This window comes from Saccopteryx leptura, chromosome 5 (genome assembly GCF_036850995.1).
Source record: "Saccopteryx leptura isolate mSacLep1 chromosome 5, mSacLep1_pri_phased_curated, whole genome shotgun sequence".
Taxonomy (NCBI): Eukaryota; Metazoa; Chordata; class Mammalia; order Chiroptera; family Emballonuridae; genus Saccopteryx; species Saccopteryx leptura.
Window position 1 is genome coordinate 159975170 of NC_089507.1, and position 18785 is coordinate 159993954.

Genomic DNA, 18785 nt, shown 5'->3' on the forward strand with positions numbered 1-18785 from the left:
CCAACTCAAGAGGACAGAAAAAGAATAGCTAATTGGAAATTAGAAGGCAAGAAATAATAACAGCAAAAATTCTAGAAATAAAAAATCTGTACATGCAAGACAGAAAATCAACAAAACCAAATTGATTTTTAAAAAACACTAGTAAAACTAATAACCCCCTAAGAAAACTAATCAAGAAAAAAAGACATAGATTACCAATTTCAGAGATGGAAGGGGACCATCACTACAGATTCCACAGATACTAAAAAGGTAATAAGAAGATAAAATAAAAATTTTAAGCCAATTATAAAATTTAGACAAAATGGACAAATTCCTAGAAATATACATCTTACTAAAACTGACACAAAAATAAATAGACACCTGACCTGAGGTGATGCAGTGGATAAAGTGTTGACCTGGAATGCTGAGGTTGCCAGTTTGAAACCCCAGGCTTGCCCAGTCAAGGCACATATGAAGAGCAACTACTATGAGTTGATGCTTCCCACTCCTCTCCCTGCCTTTATCTCTCCTCTCTCTCAAATCAAAAAATAAAATCTTAAAAAAGAAAGAATAGACAATTGGAACAGTGTTATTTAAGTAATTAAATCTGTAACTTAAAGCCACTCAATTAACAATCTTAGAGACCTATATGGCATCACTAACCAATCATCCCAAACATTTGAGGAAGAAATAAACACTACTGTACACAAATTCTACTGAACTATAAAAATTGAGGGTGGAGTAAAGGGATTTCCCACTTGTTTTATGAGGCCAGCATAATTTTTATACCAAAACCTGACAATAATTCTACAGGAAAGGAAAATTACAGGCCAATCTCATAAATATAGAAGCAGAAATCTGAAATAAAACAATTCGCAGCCTTGGCTGGTTGGCTCAGCTGTAGAGCATCAGCCCAGTGTGTAGAAGTCCCGGGATCGATTCCTGGCCACAGTACACAGGAGAAGCCTCTATCTTCTTTTCTACCCTTCCCCCCTCTCCTTTCTCTCTATCTCTCTCTTCCCCTCCTGCAGCCAAGGCTCCATTGGAGCAAAGCTGGCCTGGGCACTGAGGATGGCTCCATGGCCTCCGCCTCAGGCACTAGAATGACTCAGGTTGCAATGGAGCCACGCCCAAGATGGGCAGAGCATCGCCCCCTGGTGGGCATGCCAAGTGGATCCTGGTTGGGTGCATGCAGAGTCTGTCTCTCTGCTTCCTCACTTCTCACTTCAGACAAATACAAAAAAACAAAAAACAAACAAACAAACAAAAAGAAACAATTAGCAAGTTGAATGCAGTGCTATAGAAAGATAACACATCATAATCAATCTAGGCTCAATCCAGAAATACATGGTAGGTGTAATGCTAAAAGTCAATAGTGTAATTCACCAAATTACCAGAATAAAGGGGGGAAATTATATTATCATCTCAGAACACCAGGCTTTCAAAGAGGAGCTAGTGATACCAGAAAGCCAGAGCAAGGGTCAATGCTTTCTGGTGGCATCAGCTGAAGTGAGAATGGCAACCTCCTATTTCTTTTCATTCTGGGGATAGAAGGGACATCGATGTCCAATGCCATCGTATTGACAGTGCCATTTGTGGCCTCTTGTTTACAGTAGTGATCTGTTGTTTTTTTTTTTCTTCTTGGAGCCAATCAGCAGACTAATTGTGGCCATGATTACAGTCACCTTGTCTTTGCCCATTTTAGGATCTTGGTTCCCCAACCTGCCCAGTGATTCTAATTGGGGTCTGATGGCTCTTCCATTATGCTGCATGCACATTGTATGTAATTAAGAACTTGGCTGAGCCTGACCAGGTGGTGGCGCAGTGGATAGAGCGTCAGACTGGGATGAGGAAGGACCCAGGTTTGAGACCCTGAGGTCGCCAGCTTGAGCGCGGGCTCATCTGGCTTGAGCAAAGAGCTCACCAGCTTGGACCCAAGGTAGCTGGCTCCAGCAGGGGGTTACTCGGTCTGCTGAAGGCCCACGGTCAAGGCACATGTGAGAAAGCAATCAATGAACAACTAAGAAGTCGCAACGCGCAACGAGAAACTGATGATTGATGCTTCTCATCTCTCTCCGTTCCTGTCTGCCTGTCCCTGTCTATCTCTGCCTCTGTAAAAAAAAAAAAAAAAAAAAAAAAAAGAACTTGGCTGACAAAGGAGGACAGAAACTGGATCAATCTGAACTTACCCTGGTCTGGCTTTTCTGCTACCACCAGCTGCCTTTTGAAGTTACAATACAAATAAAAACAATATAAAACCACAATCTTATTTAGAGGACTCATAAGCCTGGCCATGGGAAAGGCAAGAGTGGAGGAAGAGAGAAGACAGAAGACAAAGTTTGTTCCAGCAATTAAGCCTGTATGTACAGATGAGACAGAAGTGGGGTTCTCTGGAGAATAGAGAAAGACACGTTTTATGCCACAGGTAGGACAAATGGCCAGGAGGACTTCACAGAACAAGTGATGATGGATGAGCCGAATCTTAATGCAAGAGCCCAATTTTCCTGGGTGGCTAGAGAGAGGAGGGATGTTTTAGTTGGGGGAATACCATGGGCAAAGGGATAGAGGCTTAAGAAACTAGTGTTCATGGGACTGTGAGTGCTGTAGGAGGCTGAAGTGCCAAGATGCAAGATGGTAGTGACCTTGGAAAGAGGCCAAGGCCAGTTGATAAAGTGCCTTCTTTAGTGTGAAGGAGTTTGGTTATTTTCTGTGGTCCAAAAGGAAAGGATTGCAGAATATAAGGCCAATGTCACCAACCAGGCATTTTTAAGGTAGTGTTGGAGTAAAATATAATGTTCCTGGAACAAGCTGGGATTCATGTTGCCCGTTGCCCTTTTAGACAATACATGAGAGATAGGGACCAAGAGTGTCTTTTTTTTTTTTTTTTTTTTTTACAGAGGCAGAGATAGATAGGGACAGACAGACAGGAACGGAGAGAGATGAGAAGCATCAATCATCAGTTTTTCGTTGCGCGTTGCGACTTCTTAGTTGTTCATTGATTGCTTTCTCATATGTGCTTTGACCGCGGGCCTTCAGCAGACCGAGTAACCCCTCGCTGGAGCCAGCAACCTTGGGTCCAAGCTGGTGAGCTTTTTGCTCAAGCCAGATGAGCCCGCGCTCAAGCTGGCGACCTCGGGTTCTCGAACCCAGGTCCTTCTGCATCCCAGTCCGACGCTCTATCCACTGCGCCACCACCTGGTCAGGCAAGAGTGTCTTTAATTCAAATTGCAGCAACTCGAGAAGACAGTGGACTTGGATCTGAAAAACTGTCTTCCCGGTCTCAGCTGACTGGTTAGTACATACATCTTTGGGAAAGTTACTAGTTTGTTACTGAATATACAGTCAGTTGATGAACAGGATGTAGGAGGTCAGGGGATTCGGAGGTTGGGGGATCCTGCATGCAAGAGGGTGCAGGATATTTGGCTGACGTCAGCAATGGTCTAGATGTTATAGATCTCATCCCCAAAGTACTGGAGTCCTGTGCTCCTGGGAACTCATCTGTAAAGTAACTCTTTATATTTCTTAAAAACACATAAAGCAGAGATCACATTGTTCATGAATCAAGCCATTTTCTTTTCCTTTTTATTTTTTAAAGATTTTATTTATTCACTTTAGAGAGGGAAGAGAGAGAGAGAGGAGGGGGGAGAGCAGGAAGCATCAACTCCCCTATGTGCCTTGACCAGGCAAGTCTGAGGTTTCAAACTGGCAACCTCAGCGTTCCAGGTCGACGCTTTACCCACTGCGCCACCACAGGTCAGGCCTGCTTCTTCTTAAGTTGCAGGATGCAGCACAGAGCATCTGATTGTGAATAAAGAAAGTTCTTCCTATTGACAGATTAAACAAGCTCCACTGATTTCAAGTTCAGTTTACTTTCAACACCCCTCCTACCTCTACAACTCTTCACAATTTGCTTTTGCTTCTTTACTCCAAGTTAAGGCAGAGTCTCTTTCACTGCAGGTTTAGGTACTGTCTTCTTCCTCCTGACCTGACATTTGGGACTAGAGCCAAGCCAGAATGCCAAGGCCAGGCTTGGAGGAGACTGAGAGTTCCCAGAGCACTCTGTCAGCTCATGGCTATGGGGAGGTCTCTGGGGGCACAAGGAAAGTACTTCACTGCTCTTCAAAGAGCATTCCCCACGCATTCATAGGCTAAGATTAACAGCTCCTTCTCCCTGGGGTGTGGGGCGCAGGCGGAGGCTGCTCTGGGCTAGGCTCTTGGGGAGCAGGCCCCAGGGGGTGTGGGACGACAGTGCAACTCAGTTTCACTCTGGAAGAAGGCAACCTGTCCTGTACCTCAGATAAGTGCCTCTGGATCTTCTCGTCCCCCCCCCCCCCCAACCTAGAACAGAAGGATTGGGATTCCCGGTGGTATCTTCAAATCAGTTCCCAAGTGCTGGGGAAATCTGAGATATTACTGACGTCCTCTCTTTGCCTGATATTTACCTGCAAATGCCAACGGGGCAGATGCCAGCCCACGTACGCACACAAGTAACCTCGCCAGCTCCTCATCGACCTCAGCGGGCGCAACCAGGCCCGCCCCACACCGGGGTGCTAAGCTGCCTGCTCATCCCAACTGGAGACCCAACTCCGTCCTTAATTAAATTCCTTCCTGACCTCCGCCAGGTGCGTCCTTCTGCGGGCTGGTGTTAATTCCGGGCCTCCGGGGGCAGAGAGAAGGCCCCTTTTCCCGCACTTCAGCCCCTGCGCTCAGCCCCTACCTGGAAACTCCCCTCCCTCCCCACGCCCCCCTTTCCTTGGACGGGAGTTGCGTGTTATGCTGCTCTGCCGGGAAGTTCCATCTAGCGCCCACTCCGGCGAACTCGTACGTATAAAAGGACCGAGGAGAGCGACCGGGATCAGGCGGGGAGGAGGAGAAAGAACGGGAGAAACGTGACCCACCGGGAGAGGCCAGCGAGCGCCCTCACTCAGGCACAGCGGGAGCCGCCCGGGAGCAGCCTCTCCGCGACCGGTAAGGGCGCAGCGCGCGGGGCGTCGCTCCCACCCGGGGACTCGCGGCCCTGGGAACTCGGGATGCTCTCGCCCGCGGTCCTGGGTTCTTTGAAAACTTGGTGTACCGCCAGCGTGGGAAGCCGCCGGCTGCGGGGCGGCGCCGGCAGCCTCCGGACTGAGCGATGGGCGGCGACCCTGAGCGGTGTCTTCCAGGAGCTGGCAGCCGCGTCTCCCCCGGGGACCCCGGGGACCGGGGCTGCTGGAGCTCCTGAGACCCCTGCCGCCTCCTGGCAGAGCTCGGTAGAGCCCGCTCTGAGGGCAGCTCTTTCTCCTAATTTTCTGGGTAGATGTTACTTAAAAGATACCACATATTCTAGCGCAAATTAACGTTGGAAACGGGAGCAGGAGAGAAAAGGCTAAACTTTACAACATACTTGCTGCATTTCAGACTTTTTTGGATTCAGACCCCTGAATCCTCGTTCTACCGCCCACCTTAGCGCATCCTATGGGGCTGAGCTGTGATAACGACTCGGTCAGGACTACAAGACCCAACTGAGTTTAAAAGAGGTGGCCCGGGTTGGAACTGTCCGAGGTCCTGAACCACCCTGCCTGTGCCCTCAGTGAGACCGCAGAGGGGACCTCCGGCCGCGCAGACCCTGGATTGCCGGGCGGAAGCAGCTGTCCGAGTCGACGGCGGCCCAGGCAAAGGCGGTAGCCAGTGGAGAAGGGAGGGTCTGCAGGGCATCTGGACCCCTCAAATTCTAGGTGTCTCAACGGGGAGGTGGCGGTTCTTACAGAATGGCTGGAAGGAGCAAGGAAAGTAAAGGTGTGTATTTGTTTTATCAATTGTTAAGATATTTTCGGATTATGGCTTAATGACTTAATGATCTTCTGACACTTCTGTTTTAGCACTTGACGCATGTGTGTCTTGGTGCAAGGACAAAACTGCGCACCTCAGCTACTCTAATTTATACAGAAATTCATGGGCACAGTGCAATTTTAAGAGCAAACACCAAATGTTTTTGTTTCTCTCAGAGAATTTGCCTACACATATGAAGTTCTAACAAATGTAGTTCTAGTAACAAGCCAATGTCAAGACTAACAAATTACAGATTTCTATTTTTCCCCCCAGGGCTTTTAAAATACTCTCCCTACATACAAAAAGCACAATATTTGACATCTTCCCATTACTATGTTGCTTTTAAAAAAATGGCACAAGGCAATATTTATCCATAGTAGAAAACAAAAGACTACACACAAGCAAAAAGAAAATAATTGTTTTTGGGAAACACTAAAGTTTTAGCCGTAGAGCAGAGCTCTGAGAGGGTGGGAAGTGAGAGTGACCATGTGTACAGCACCCACCCAGCCAGAAGGTAAGGACATGCTCTCCGGGGGTCCTGAAATCCTGAGGTAGGATTTTAGAAAATGCAAATCACTACTGGATTGCCAGTTTTGAGGAGAACTGAAATAGAGTTGAGGGAAGTGGCAGAGCTGTATGACTTTACTCCTTTCTGTATGAATATGTTAACGTTATTTTACACTGGCCACGGTGATACATGGTAATTATTTTTCTGCTCCTGGTGTAAATCTGGGCATTCTCCTGACCCCCGTGTGCTATGTGGTCTCAGAGTTGTAGTATGAACTGCACTGTCCACCAAGTTCAGGCTTCATATTTGAACTGGAGTGTCAAAAAGCCACAACAGAAGCAGCCTATCCCTGGTCACATCTTGGCATTAAGTTGACCAACACTTTCCCAGGTGCTTGGGATGCTGGTGGGTCGGCTCATTGGCTGCCAGCGCCATCTAATGGCTGCTCTGACAACATTCAGAAGGTAGCCCTGAGCTGGCTTGCTTTTGGGGAAATAAGTGGGGGTGGGGGGGCAGAGAAGAGGAAGTGGCTTCCCGAAGTAGACAATGAAAGCCAGAGAGAACCTTCACTTCCAGAGCCTTCCCTATAAAAAATATTTGGCCCACACCTCTACAAATGAGAGGTTCCTTTTAGCACACATCTTAAAATACAAATGCCCATTAACAGCAACAAATAATTAGTCATCCTTACCTTAATGTGAATTTCTTTTCTCATCTAATTAGGTTTCTTCCTAACAGCTGGTTGAGAAGATCTTCTGAAATACAAAATGATCATGGGGTTGGTGGTGAGCTGATCACAGAACTTGGGGCCACATCAGGGAGCCAACCTGGGCAGGGAGGGACTTGGCAGCGTGTGAGCTAGAGAGCTGGGCACAAGAGCAAAAGGCAGCATCGTGCCCCTCAGTATCTGCAGAGAGGGACTTGACAGTGTCTTTGATAGGTGTTTGCAATGGGAGGTCATTCCCTTCTGCTCCATGTATCCATCATGTCTTTCCTTTCTACACCAATAACATCTTCGAGTCCAGCTGTTTCAGACTATATCTGAGAAAATCAGAGATCAAGATGTCTGACATGTAATGTGTTCAGAAGATGACTCACTTTTCAAAGAATGGGGGTTGCTATAAAAAACAAATCTCTCCAAAGTCACAGGAGTCTGGGAAATAGTGGCCACTTGAGTGATTTGTGTACAGGACAGCAAATTGGTTGACTGAGATTTTGGCTAAATTGGCCAGAGATTTTATTTGCCTTTATGCAAACCTACTATTCACAGGAAATAGAGTTTCTAAGGAATGGTAGGACCTTGGTGGGGAAGAAGGGGGAGAGACCACCTTGAGGAAAGTTCTTATCTTTCCTATCTTACTCCTTGAATATGGAGTGTTAGAACTATAGCTTCATGAGGTGGTGAAATAGGAAAGCTTTTCTAGAAACAGAACTTAGCCTTAACTTGTGATGAATATCCAAGTTATTGACTCTCTCTCTGGGCCTCAGTTTCTCATCTCTCAAATAAGACCTAAAACAGCTTCTAGCCCTAACCTTCTTTGGGGTCTGATTTTTAATAGGAGATAAAGGAGAAATTGCATGTGCCTTTCCCAGGTCCTATACCCCTCCTCTCAAGCACAACTCACACCATCACCCTGCACACCAACCTTCTTGAACTGCTCTTGTCCTCAAAAAGCCTTGAGCTCCACAAGTCATTGTGTTGTTAGTGTTGGCTCCCGGTCCTTCCTGGTGAGTGGCCAACATTGTTCTGCTCCCCACAGGGGTCCCACCAAACTTGTTTGCCTCTGCAGAGCCTCAGCCTGCCTGGAAGATGCCTAGATCGTGCTGCAGTCGTTCGAGGGCCCTGCTGCTTGCCTTGCTGCTTCAGGCTGCCATGGAAGTGCGTGGCTGGTGTCTGGAGAGCAGCCAATGTCAGGACCTCACCACGGAAAGTAACTTGCTGGTATGTGGGCCACAGCCGTCATCTTGATTTGGGCATTAGATGGAACTGGGGTGGGGCTAGGACAGCACAAGAGAAAGTGCTATGTACAAGGGAAAATTCATTCCCAGAGATACGGGTAACTCAACCCAGGTCAGAAACAGAACCCCAGGGTGAAGTCAGCACTGGACCAAGATGGGGAGGAAGCAGCTTCGGGGAGATGGGTCTGGTCCACAATTTTTGCTCAATTATCTTTACTTACTGTCATTCCATTTAAGCTATTTAGAGATAATGCCAGTAAAATAATACTAATATTAATAACAACAATAATTGCTCCTCAATTGAGCCTACATTCTCAATCTTTTAGCTCCCAAATTATTCACTTAAAAATAACCTCCTGTCATTTGACATTTCATTCCATTTTTCTTCCCTTTCTATTTGCTACCAGCTACAAAGCCAGCTAGGTAGTACTGCAAATCATCTCCAGAGGGAGGAGGAAAACCCAGGTGCCATTTTCTTTCAACTGGTGCCAAATGTCTCATGCTTCTGGAAGACCGACCTTCTACAGCCTTTCCAGAAGCATGTAAAGGTCCTTTGTGCCAGGCTGGAGTTCTCTCCAAATGACCAGTGTGTGTGTGTGTGTGTGTGTGTGTGTGTGTGTGTGTGTGTGTGTGTATGTGTGTGTGTGTTGGAAGGCATAAATGAGAAACTATAGGAAGCCAAGGACTAAAAGACACACTGCTGGTGTCAGTGACTGAGTTTCATCCTGCTGCCAGCTCCTACCTAGTGAGGATTGAATGCATATCATTCATTACATTATGTGTGTTTCGCCAATGGAGAGGCTAAGTTAAGGTAAGAGAGAGACTTTCTTGAGAACACAAAGCAGGTTGCCTGTAGAATATAAAATAGAAACAAAGAGCCCAGGGAATTCTGAGGCTTCTAGTTCAGAGAGACCCAAGAGACTCGTGATTGGCGATACCCACTGCACAGCATCTCTTGCGTAGAGCTCACTAGAGAAGGAGCACTAGTCATGGTCAGAATCCATAGGTCCTGGTCCCAGTTCTGTCACCAGTGAGCTGTAGAACTTTGTCAAGGAACTTTCACCCATCTGAGCCTCCTGTTTCATATGTTTAGGGGAGAAGAGAATGAGATCTTCTTTATTTTCCCATTAATATTCTGTAGTGTTATAATTCCAGATCCATGGAGCATGAAATTCTCAACTCAAAAGAGTGGGTGGAGCTGCTAAGTAACTGAAAACTCAAGGCTGCAGGATATAGGTTATTTTCCTAAGCAAATGAGTACGACAGTCAACTTGTCTAGTTAGAGAAAGCAGAGACACAGGCTCCATGACCCATGCAATGGAAGTACTCCTGGCTTTCTACCCCTTCCTCCAATCAGAATGAGGTGACAGGGAAGCTCACTGACTGGGGAGAGCACAGGATCAGTTCAGAAGACTTGAGAAAACTAGAGAAAGTGCCAGATGGGTGTGGGAAAGTTTTGAGGCATGACAGGAGGCGATGTCTGGGGTAGCACATGAGGTAGGTTTGCAGATCACTGGGGTAAGGTTGAGGCATTATTGAAAATACGGGGGATATTCTCCCCTTAATTTCAGCCCAATGCCCCATGCAGACTCATATTGAACCGTATTTATTTATTCAATATATATTAAGGGCAACAGCTGCCACCCATCTGCCATTGACTGGTTAAGTCCTATATACAAGGTATATACAGTACCGGTAAGATGTTGACCCTGCTCACAAAAGCTTTGGGACACGTAAACCACCGAGGGGAATGGGGTGTTTGTTGTAGTTACTGGGCAGAAGTACTAAGGTGTACAGAGTACAAAAGAGACGAGGTCCACTCTGCACCTCTGGCGGCCGCGGGTGCCAAGGGGACAGTGTGGGACGTCCTCAGCAGGGAGGCCACTGCAGCTAGGAGGCCGGCACGTGCGGAGGGCGCGGGCGCAGCGCGGGGCGGGCCCGGCCGTGCGGTGGCGAAGCCGCAGGGCGCAGGCTCACCGCGCGCTGTCACCTGCAGGCCTGCATCCGGGCCTGCAAGCCCGACCTCTCTGCCGAGACACCCGTGTTCCCCGGCAACGGCGAGGAGCAGCCACTGACCGAGAACCCCCGGAAGTACGTCATGGGCCACTTCCGCTGGGACCGCTTCGGCCGCCGGAACGGCAGCAGCTGGAGCGGCGCGGGCCAGAAGCGCGAGGCGGAGGTGGTGGCCGCGGGCGAGGGTGGAGGCCTCGGGCCCCGCGGCTATGGCCCCGAGCCGGGCTCGCGCGAGGGCAAGCGCTCCTACTCCATGGAGCACTTCCGCTGGGGCAAGCCGGTGGGCAAGAAGCGGCGCCCGGTGAAGGTGTACCCCAACGGTGCCGAGGACGAGTCGGCCGAGGCCTTACCCCTCGAGTTCAAGAGGGAGCCGGCGCTCGGCCCCGAGGGCCGGGCCGACCTGGAGGACAGCCTGGTGGCGGAGGCTGGGGTCAAGCCGGCGGCCGAGAAGGACGAGGGGCCCTATAAGATCGAGCACTTCCGCTGGGGCAGCCCGCCCAAGGACAAGCGCTATGGCGGCTTCATGACCTCCGAGACGAGCCAAACGCCCCTGGTGACGCTCTTCAAAAACGCCATCATGAAGAACGCCCACAAGAAGGGCCAGTGAGGATCTCAGCGAGGCCAGGGGCTTCTCTCTCTTGAAAGTCCACCCCAAAGCGCCCGCCACTTCCCAGTATCGGTGGGCTCCTCGCTCAGGCGGTGGGAGCGGCAGATATTCAGCCTGTTCAAGCTGTTTGTAGTTAGGAAATAAACCTTTCAAGTTGCACACCTGTCTGTGACTTTGAATATTGACTGGGTGAATGAAATAAAAACGCATACCCATCAAATAGCAGCACATAGTGGAGTCGAGACATAATAGTTTCCCTATGACCAAGAGGCAATATATTTTATAAGACAGTGAGAACTGAACTGAAATGTATTTCCCAATCCTCGCAATAAATGGGTCTTCAAGCGGCCAAATAATTTAGGTAATGGCTCAGGGTGGCTACATTTGCCACCCTGTGTTGGGTGGGAAAAGACTGTTCAGCTAGAAGAGGCATCAAATGGCAGGATTCCTACAAGAGTCACCTGGCACCTAATTCCGAGAGCCAACCCGACAATGATGAAGCTCAACTGCAACTGAAAGGGCTCTGTGGGCTGTAAGGTGGGAAGCTGTGGTAATCTCCCCCTGGAGCTAGCTTGCTGTGTGACCTTAGGCAAGTCTCTGGACTGCTCAAAATTTTAATTCCTCTTCCCTTTCTTGTGTCAGGGCTAATTGTGTGGATTGATTTTTTAAAATGGGTTTGATTATCTTTTTACCACTGAGAAGCTAAGTGTGTGCTGATGGTTGGTATCAGTTCAGATGTGACTGCACTCCTAGATGCAAACATTCTCAAACACAAGGTCTCACCCACAGAGACATGTCTGTATAAATACAACACAATATACATGGATACTTCTTCCAGTCTCATTGGCTCAAGCTTTGGGGGCTCTGTCTTTTCCTCCACCTATGCCCACTTCTCTCCTCCTGATGTTGCCTAGCCTAAGCCCTTTTCATCATCCTCAGTGCTGCTGGCTCAGACCTCTGCTATTATAACAGCTCCTTACCAACTGACCTCCAGTTGCTCTCCTCCCAACCCATCAGATAAATTCTTCATAGTAATGTACATAAAATCTTGCTTTTCCCACATTCTTGACTCAAAAGCTAAAAGTCACCCCACCCCAATTTTCCATTAATTTCAAACTACAGAATATGGTGTGCTGGGCCCTTGTCAATGAAGTTCACACTTCTTATTGAACCCCACTTCCCAAGTTCCCATCTACCAATCTCTCTCTTCTCTCATCCTTCTTCACCCTCCTCCTGGAATTCTCCACCTTTTCCCGCCATTTTGAATGTTACCCCATTTTTCTTTCCTTTCTTTTTTTTTTTTTTTTTTGTATTTTTCTGAAGCTGGAAACGGGGAGAGACAGTCAGACAGACTCCTGCATGCACCCGACTGGGATCCACCCGGCACGCCCCTGGGCGACGCTCTACCTACCAGGGGGCGTTGCTCTGCTGCGACCAGAGCCACTCTAGCACCTGGGGCAGAGGCCAAGGAGCCATCCCCAGAGCCCGGGCCATCTTTGCTCCAATGGAGCCTCGGCTGCGGGAGGGGAAGAGAGAGACAGAGAGGAAGGAGAGGGGGAGGGGTGGAGAAGCAGATGGGTGCTTCTCCTGTGTGCCCTGGCCGGGAATCGAACCCGGGACCCCTGCACGCCAGGCCGACGCTCTACCACTGGGCCAACTGGCCAGGGCCTAATGTTACTCCATTTTTCAACACGAGCCCAGGCTCAAGTCCACTTCCACTGGGAAAGCTGTGAGCTCTCCCAGTCACACCTGCTCATGTTCAGAGTTTCTGCAGTCAGCCTCTCCGGGGAGGGCATGCAGCCTGGCTCGCATGACAACTTTCTTGCTATATGTATTGTGCTCTCAGGGAAACCTAACTGCTACTAGGCAGAGGCCATGGGCTGGGTTTCTTTGATATGTCCCCATGATGTTTCCACAATGCTAGGGCCACAGGTTTGCAACCACACACATTTCCAATTCACAAGAGACTCACAGATACTTACACACAGAGATGTCCACATGTATGTCAACTGCATTAGACATACCAGTGGGTGGTATAGATCAAAGTGGCTGGGAAACATTTGTTTATGGCACTTACACAACTTATTTTGTGGAATGCCCTGATGTAAGAGGAATCAGAAAGCCAAATTCCTAAGATAAAGTCTTCCCCACTTCAATAAAGAAATGGCCCACATTTTCCCATCAGAAAATGCTCCCATGCTGGGAATCCTGGGCCTCGTGTTTACATCCTGGGCATCCTTCCCCCTATTCTTCCTTTTGAGGCAAGTAAAGTAATGGCAGGTGGGGGTGGCTAAATGTCAGTGGTTAATGTTGGTATTATGAGATTCTGTTTGCATCTCAAAAAACCATTTACTTTAAAGAAATCAAATAGACAACCATGTGGTGACAACATTAACATTTATTTGTAAAGGGCATCATAAAGGCTCATTGGGAAATCATGACTAATAGTCCTAAGGAATGATCTTGCTGAGAGTCCTTCCTACACACCCCTACCCCCCAGCTCCTTTTTCTTTCCTTAAAACTAATTTGACTCAATGAGTTTAAAATACAGAAAACTGCCACAGGCACTAATTCTGCACTCCTGTTTAAATACATCAGCTATTATATACATATATTGTCAACTGGGGATTACATTACACACATGCACACACGTGGGCTCACCCACTCTCAGCCAGGTCATGAAGGTCTAAATGGACAAAGACATGTTATAATAGATGGGCTGCAGCATTTGTGGACTTACAGCTCTGCACTCCACGGGCCAGAATCAACACTCATGAAGGAAGCACTCAAAGGGGGAGATGATGAGGCCCTAAAATCTGGAGGAAGAAAGTGTTGCTCAACCTGGCGGGCACTAAGAGAGCACAGGAGTCTGCCTTCTGACCCGACAAAGCCCCAGCCACAGCCCCTGTGTCTTCTCCCCACTTCCCTGGTTGGCCAGGCACACCATTGACCATCCTTCTCCAGTCTTCAGAAACGGCCAGGTTTGGGATAAGGGGCCACTTGAGACAGAAGAATTCTGAGGTTAACAGGATGAAGCATCACTCTGTCCTTAACTATCTCCCCAGATGTAAGGAAGATGTCTTTTTCAGCACTACTGCCTGCCAGGTCCATGGGTCAGGGAAGCGGGCGTGGCTGGCCCAGATGAGCTGATCTCCTTGTCTACCTTCAACCTTAGTACTCAGCCTAACAGCCCCGGTCTAGTCTTTCCCCACAGGCCCCCAGATGGCCAAATGCCATTTTATGGTCATGAAGAGGAATTAGAAGAAAGAGCCTCACTTCTCAATGACACTAGCAGGTCAGAAGGACTAGGGACAATGAAATAGGTCTGGCCTTTGAGCCATTTAAAGGTACTCCAAGGTTGTTCTAATTCTTAAGCCAGTTGAAACATGTTCTCTGGGACTCAGAGCATCCAGGGCAAAGGGCAGTGTGTGTGTGGCCCTCGAGCTTCTTCAAGCACTTGAGGTGGCTCAGCCCCACCTCTGCACGCTCACCCGTTTATACTTCTGTACAAGGTGGTAAGCTGGACAGAGGAGGGTATCTGAGGATTTTTCTAGTTCTTCTTCTGCACTGCTTGGGTTCCTTCTCTGGAGATGAGGCATTTAAGAGTCAAGAATTCACTTATTTCTACTTTTCAGAGAGAGAACAACAGAAACAGGCACAGCACAGGGCACTGGGGACCCACTATCAGGAAAACAGGAGAAGCCTCCAGGAACACACTGGGGCTTTCTTCCGACCTGCTTCTTATGCACAAACATGACTCAACCACATGAACAGAACTTCTAAATCTCAAATGCATTCATGCCTATTAAGTTCTGTCAGCAGAGTGCTAACCAAACCCACCCCTGGCCCATGAAGCAAGAGTCCTCGATGGCTTTGGGGAGCAACTGGTCTGCATGGGCTTGCTGGCTCAAAATCACAACAGGGAAGGCTGGTAAAAGGGCCGGTGACAAGACAGACATGGTGCTGTCAGACGCGAGGGGGCTCTGAAGGCAGGAGGCAGTGATGGGTGCTAGGCCAGGGCCCGGGCGCCCACAACACTCTGCTTTGCATCTGTTCCCAGGGCTGGTGGGGGGATGGTGGTGAAAGACTGCTTAACTTATCATTTAATTGTCTGTTTGAGTTAACATTCACCTTCAACTTTCTGATTCTTGGCCAGAATCTAAGTTCTACTTCCTGTCAGCAGAAAACCTAATATTTTACTGAGTGTAAGTTTAAATTGAAACCAGGAAGAGGACCCTCAAAAAATAAAAACAGAAAACCCAGCCAGTTCTCCAAAAGAAACATACCTTTGCCCTGCAGCCGTGGTGGACAGGAAAGCAGCTGGGGCAGAGAGGAGGGGAAAGCGGCTGAGGGTGTGCAGAACGGGAACCCGGCACCTGCCTGCACTCTGCAAGCAGCTGGGGCAGAGAGGAGGGAAAAGCGGCTGAGGGTGTGCAGAATGGGAACCCAGCACCCGTCTGCACTCTGCAAGCAGCTGGGGCAGAGAGGAGGGAAAAGCAGCTGAGGGTGTGCAGAATGGGAACCCAGCACCCGTCTGCACTCTGCAAGCAGCTGGGGCAGAGAGGAAGGAAAAGCGGCTGAGGGTGTGCAGAATGGGAACCTGGCACCTGTCTGCACTCTGCTCCCGGGGTGAGGACCAGGGAGAGACGCCTGGTGGGCCTGCAGCTCTCTGGTCCTAGTGCTGGCTCAGGAAAGAGGCCCCGGGGCCATGCCTCCCACATCCCAGAACCAGAGTCCCCAGGGCAGTGCTCAGGGTGCAGTTGCCATGGGTGGGACCCTAAAGTCAAGTAGGTGCAGGAAAGCAACAGGGTTTCTCATCAAAGCCAAGGAGGGGACTCAGGTAGGAAGACTAGTGAGGAAAGATGTTTGTGGCTCAAGATGAAGATTTCCTGTGAAGTTTCTTCCCAAGGTTATTTGCCTTCAAGTTTGTTTCAACTTATTTGAATAAGGAGACATCTCAGTTCATGCTTGAAAAGGTTGGTTCGGCATTAGCTAAAAGCCACGAGTGGAGCAGAAGCCAGCCCCCAGGCCCTGTAACCATGCGGGCCATCTGGAAGCTTCAGGCCTGCAGCAGAGGCAGCGACCAAGGGGGAAAACAAAAGAACAAGGGTCAGAAAGCCCCTGCCCAAGAGATGACTGCACTGTAATGGGTGTTAAGGTCCTGATTTGAGAAATACACCTGTCTGTCCTGATCATCAGGCTCTCACTGTGCAGCTGCGCAGGGTCCTACAGGGTGGGACCCAAGGGGGTCCCCAAAAGACTGTCATCCCCTTAGCAGAAACAGCCTGCTCTGACCCCACTCACCTGTGCCTAAAATTGTCCCTGCAAGGGATTCCTTTGGGTCAAGAAATATATTCAATTTCCCTCTTTTTAAAAAATACAAACTCTCCAGGGAGGAATTATTTGGCCATTTACACCTTACTGCGAGTTACATCAGATCAGAAAAGTTATGGGAAGTTTAACTGGAAGAGAACTATTTTGGGGATTTGGGGCCTGTCATAGGAGGCCCAGGTGAGCTCCTGTCTGAGGTGACTCTGGAGGCACAAAGGCCCCTGGACAGGACGAGAAAGGGAAAGCAGGGTGCACAGCAAACAGCCTCCTGGCTCTTCCTCACACACAGACAGGAGCAACGCAGAACTCCCAGGGTCCCTCCGCCACTTTCCCCAGGCCTCAAGCTTGGCCAGTAGGCACTGAGGTCCAGACTGTGTCCAAAAAAATATCATTCCAGTATCAGGTGTTGTATCCTTCCTTCCTCAAATGAAACATCCAAAGGGTTGACTTCTGACGTCCTTGAGTCCCTTGCTCCGACTCCCACGACCACTCTTCCTGGCCAGCTCCCCCACCCTGGCCAGTGGAGCCAGGAGCCTCTTTCACAGGACGTGGCCATTGGAAGTGATGTTGGTAGGCCTGGGGCCCCACAGTTCCTCCTTTTTTCAGTCATCTAGAACCACATTATCTGGTTCTGCCCTCCTTCAACTCAGAGGCTGTAGAAACACATGGGGTTCCTCGGGCAGAAGGGCATCAAAGACAGAGCTCCATTCAGAGAAACTTCCAGAGGGGCGAGAACCCTGGGAGGGCAGAGCAAGCTGGCTCTGAACACAGGAGGTGAGAAGATGCTACAGAGGGATCTGCCTGCCTCTGCTGGCTGCTCCCCTCGGGGAGGTGGGCACAGCCTGGGCAGAGCCAGCGCCTCGGCCAGCAGCTGCCTGCCCTGCACGTCACCCTGTGCTGCCCCTGTGGTGTCGCTGCCCCAGCCCCTGTTATAAGGGTGCAACATCAATTAATAACAGAATCACAAAAAGACAGCTGGCAAGGTGAGCAGGAGGAGAGCGGGAGAGACACCGGAGACTCAGGGCCTGGGGACCGAAGAGAGGGGCTGCCCCTCCCATCACACCGTCACCCAGCGCTCACAGCAGGCCTTCCTGTGACCAGCTGTTTCCATCTTGTTCCCTCCTGGGGGATGGCAGCTGTGCCCCCGCCCACCCCCACACATAAAAGGTTCACCAGCTACACCACACAGGAGCTCCTAGGGACCTCAGAGCCCCACGACTCTTGGCCCCTTGCTGACACAAAGGGGGAGACTAAAGAGTAGGTGAGAGGCTTACTAGGTGGTAATGTCCTCAGGGAAGACCAGGGGAAGCGGACAGGCCTGGGGCTCCACCTTGTTTAACTGGGAAGGTGCTGCCATCCAAGGTGACCTTTTCTGAGATCCCAGTTCCATTTGCAGGTAGTAGGGGCCGGGGTGAGGTTGAGCCCCTCCTTCAGACCTCACCCTTCCAAGGAGCTCCAGCTCTCCGGTCTCAGTATACACACAGGTCCGGAAACTTCATCTCGTAGACGGGGATGGAGTGGTTCTGAGGCTGGCCATAGGCTGCGGTGATGGTTCCTGATGGGCTTGGAGGGGGCCTGGGGCGGAATGCATGGAGGAGAAAGTGAGGGGGGTCCCCACACCATGCAACCAAATGGAGCAGTGGATTTGTGAGTCCCTTTGAGTAGGGACCAGAGCAGTTGTCACTCCATGGGCTCTCAAGTTTCAAGTTGTTCTAGAATCTACAGCTCCATGGCAGGTTCTACAGTGACACTGCTGCTTTAGAAAGAAGTGTCAGCCTGGGAAACAAGGGCCCCTGGCTCTTTTGCAGGGTTCACTGAACTCTCGCTTTCCCTTTCTAGTCCCGATTTCCTTTTCTGGGGAGAGTTGGCGGCTGACTCCAGGACTGGAGACAGAGGCTGGGGAGAGGGGGGACTGCAGACAGGTGTGAGAGGAGGACTAGGGAGGAGGGGGCCCAACGCTGGGCCACGGAGGGAGGGGGCCCCTGGCCAGGGCTGCCACTTACCGGATGGTGATTTCAAAGATCTGATTGAGTTTGCTCTGCAGCAGCGAGGCCTAGACACAAACAGAGCGAGAGTGAGTGGGGGCTCCCTGTCACGAGCCCCCCATCCAGAGCATGCACTGGAATTCTGGACAGTGCAGCCTCAGGAAGGGAACGGTGGGAGGTCGTTGCTAGCACGTGTCTGTGGACCCTGGCTGTGGGGTGAGGTCAGGCAGAGCCATCAAGTGAGGGCCTGCTGGGGACAGCGCGGGGACCAGGAACACTAGCAGGACTCTAACAGGCAGTTCTTAGCTCCTCCAAGTGGGCTGGGAGGGCCTGCGGGACATGGAGTCAGGAGGCTCGGAGCTGGTTCCAGCGCTTCCCTTAACTCCACAGAAGCAGCTGTGCAAAACTGGTGGGTTAGGGGAGAGGCCCTCTGTGGTCCTTTCTGGCTCCAGCCAAGGCCACGCACAGAGAGGGAGTTGTGCGCCTGTTCCGTAACTGGGCCTCAACTCTGAGCTCATGAAACAAGCAGCATCCACCCCTTGAGAGGGGATGAGAAGTTAGGATCATATAGGCCCCTAAAATCTATAATATATTA

At 49.9% G+C, this 18785-nt stretch overlaps 2 protein-coding genes across 2 annotated transcripts in view; one reads left to right on the forward strand and one right to left on the reverse strand.

Moving 5' to 3' along the window:
* The first annotated feature begins 4846 nt into the window (after window positions 1-4846).
* On the forward strand, window positions 4847-11033 carry POMC (proopiomelanocortin). Its single transcript, XM_066384961.1, has 3 exons — window positions 4847-4947; window positions 8086-8237; window positions 10251-11033. Exons 2-3 carry the CDS (start codon window positions 8106-8108, stop codon window positions 10872-10874), a joined length of 756 nt encoding a protein of 251 aa, XP_066241058.1. The 5' UTR covers window positions 4847-4947; window positions 8086-8105; the 3' UTR covers window positions 10875-11033.
* A 2230-nt stretch (window positions 11034-13263) lies between these two features.
* The window catches only part of EFR3B (EFR3 homolog B), a 79000-nt gene continuing 73478 nt past the window's right edge, over window positions 13264-18785 (reverse strand). The window contains exons 22-23 of the mRNA XM_066386334.1: window positions 18209-18258; window positions 13264-17780 (exon numbers count right to left, since the gene is read on the reverse strand). Coding sequence (XP_066242431.1) covers window positions 17675-17780; window positions 18209-18258 — 156 coding nt within the window. The 3' untranslated portion in view covers window positions 13264-17674. The remainder of the gene's footprint in view (window positions 17781-18208; window positions 18259-18785) is intronic.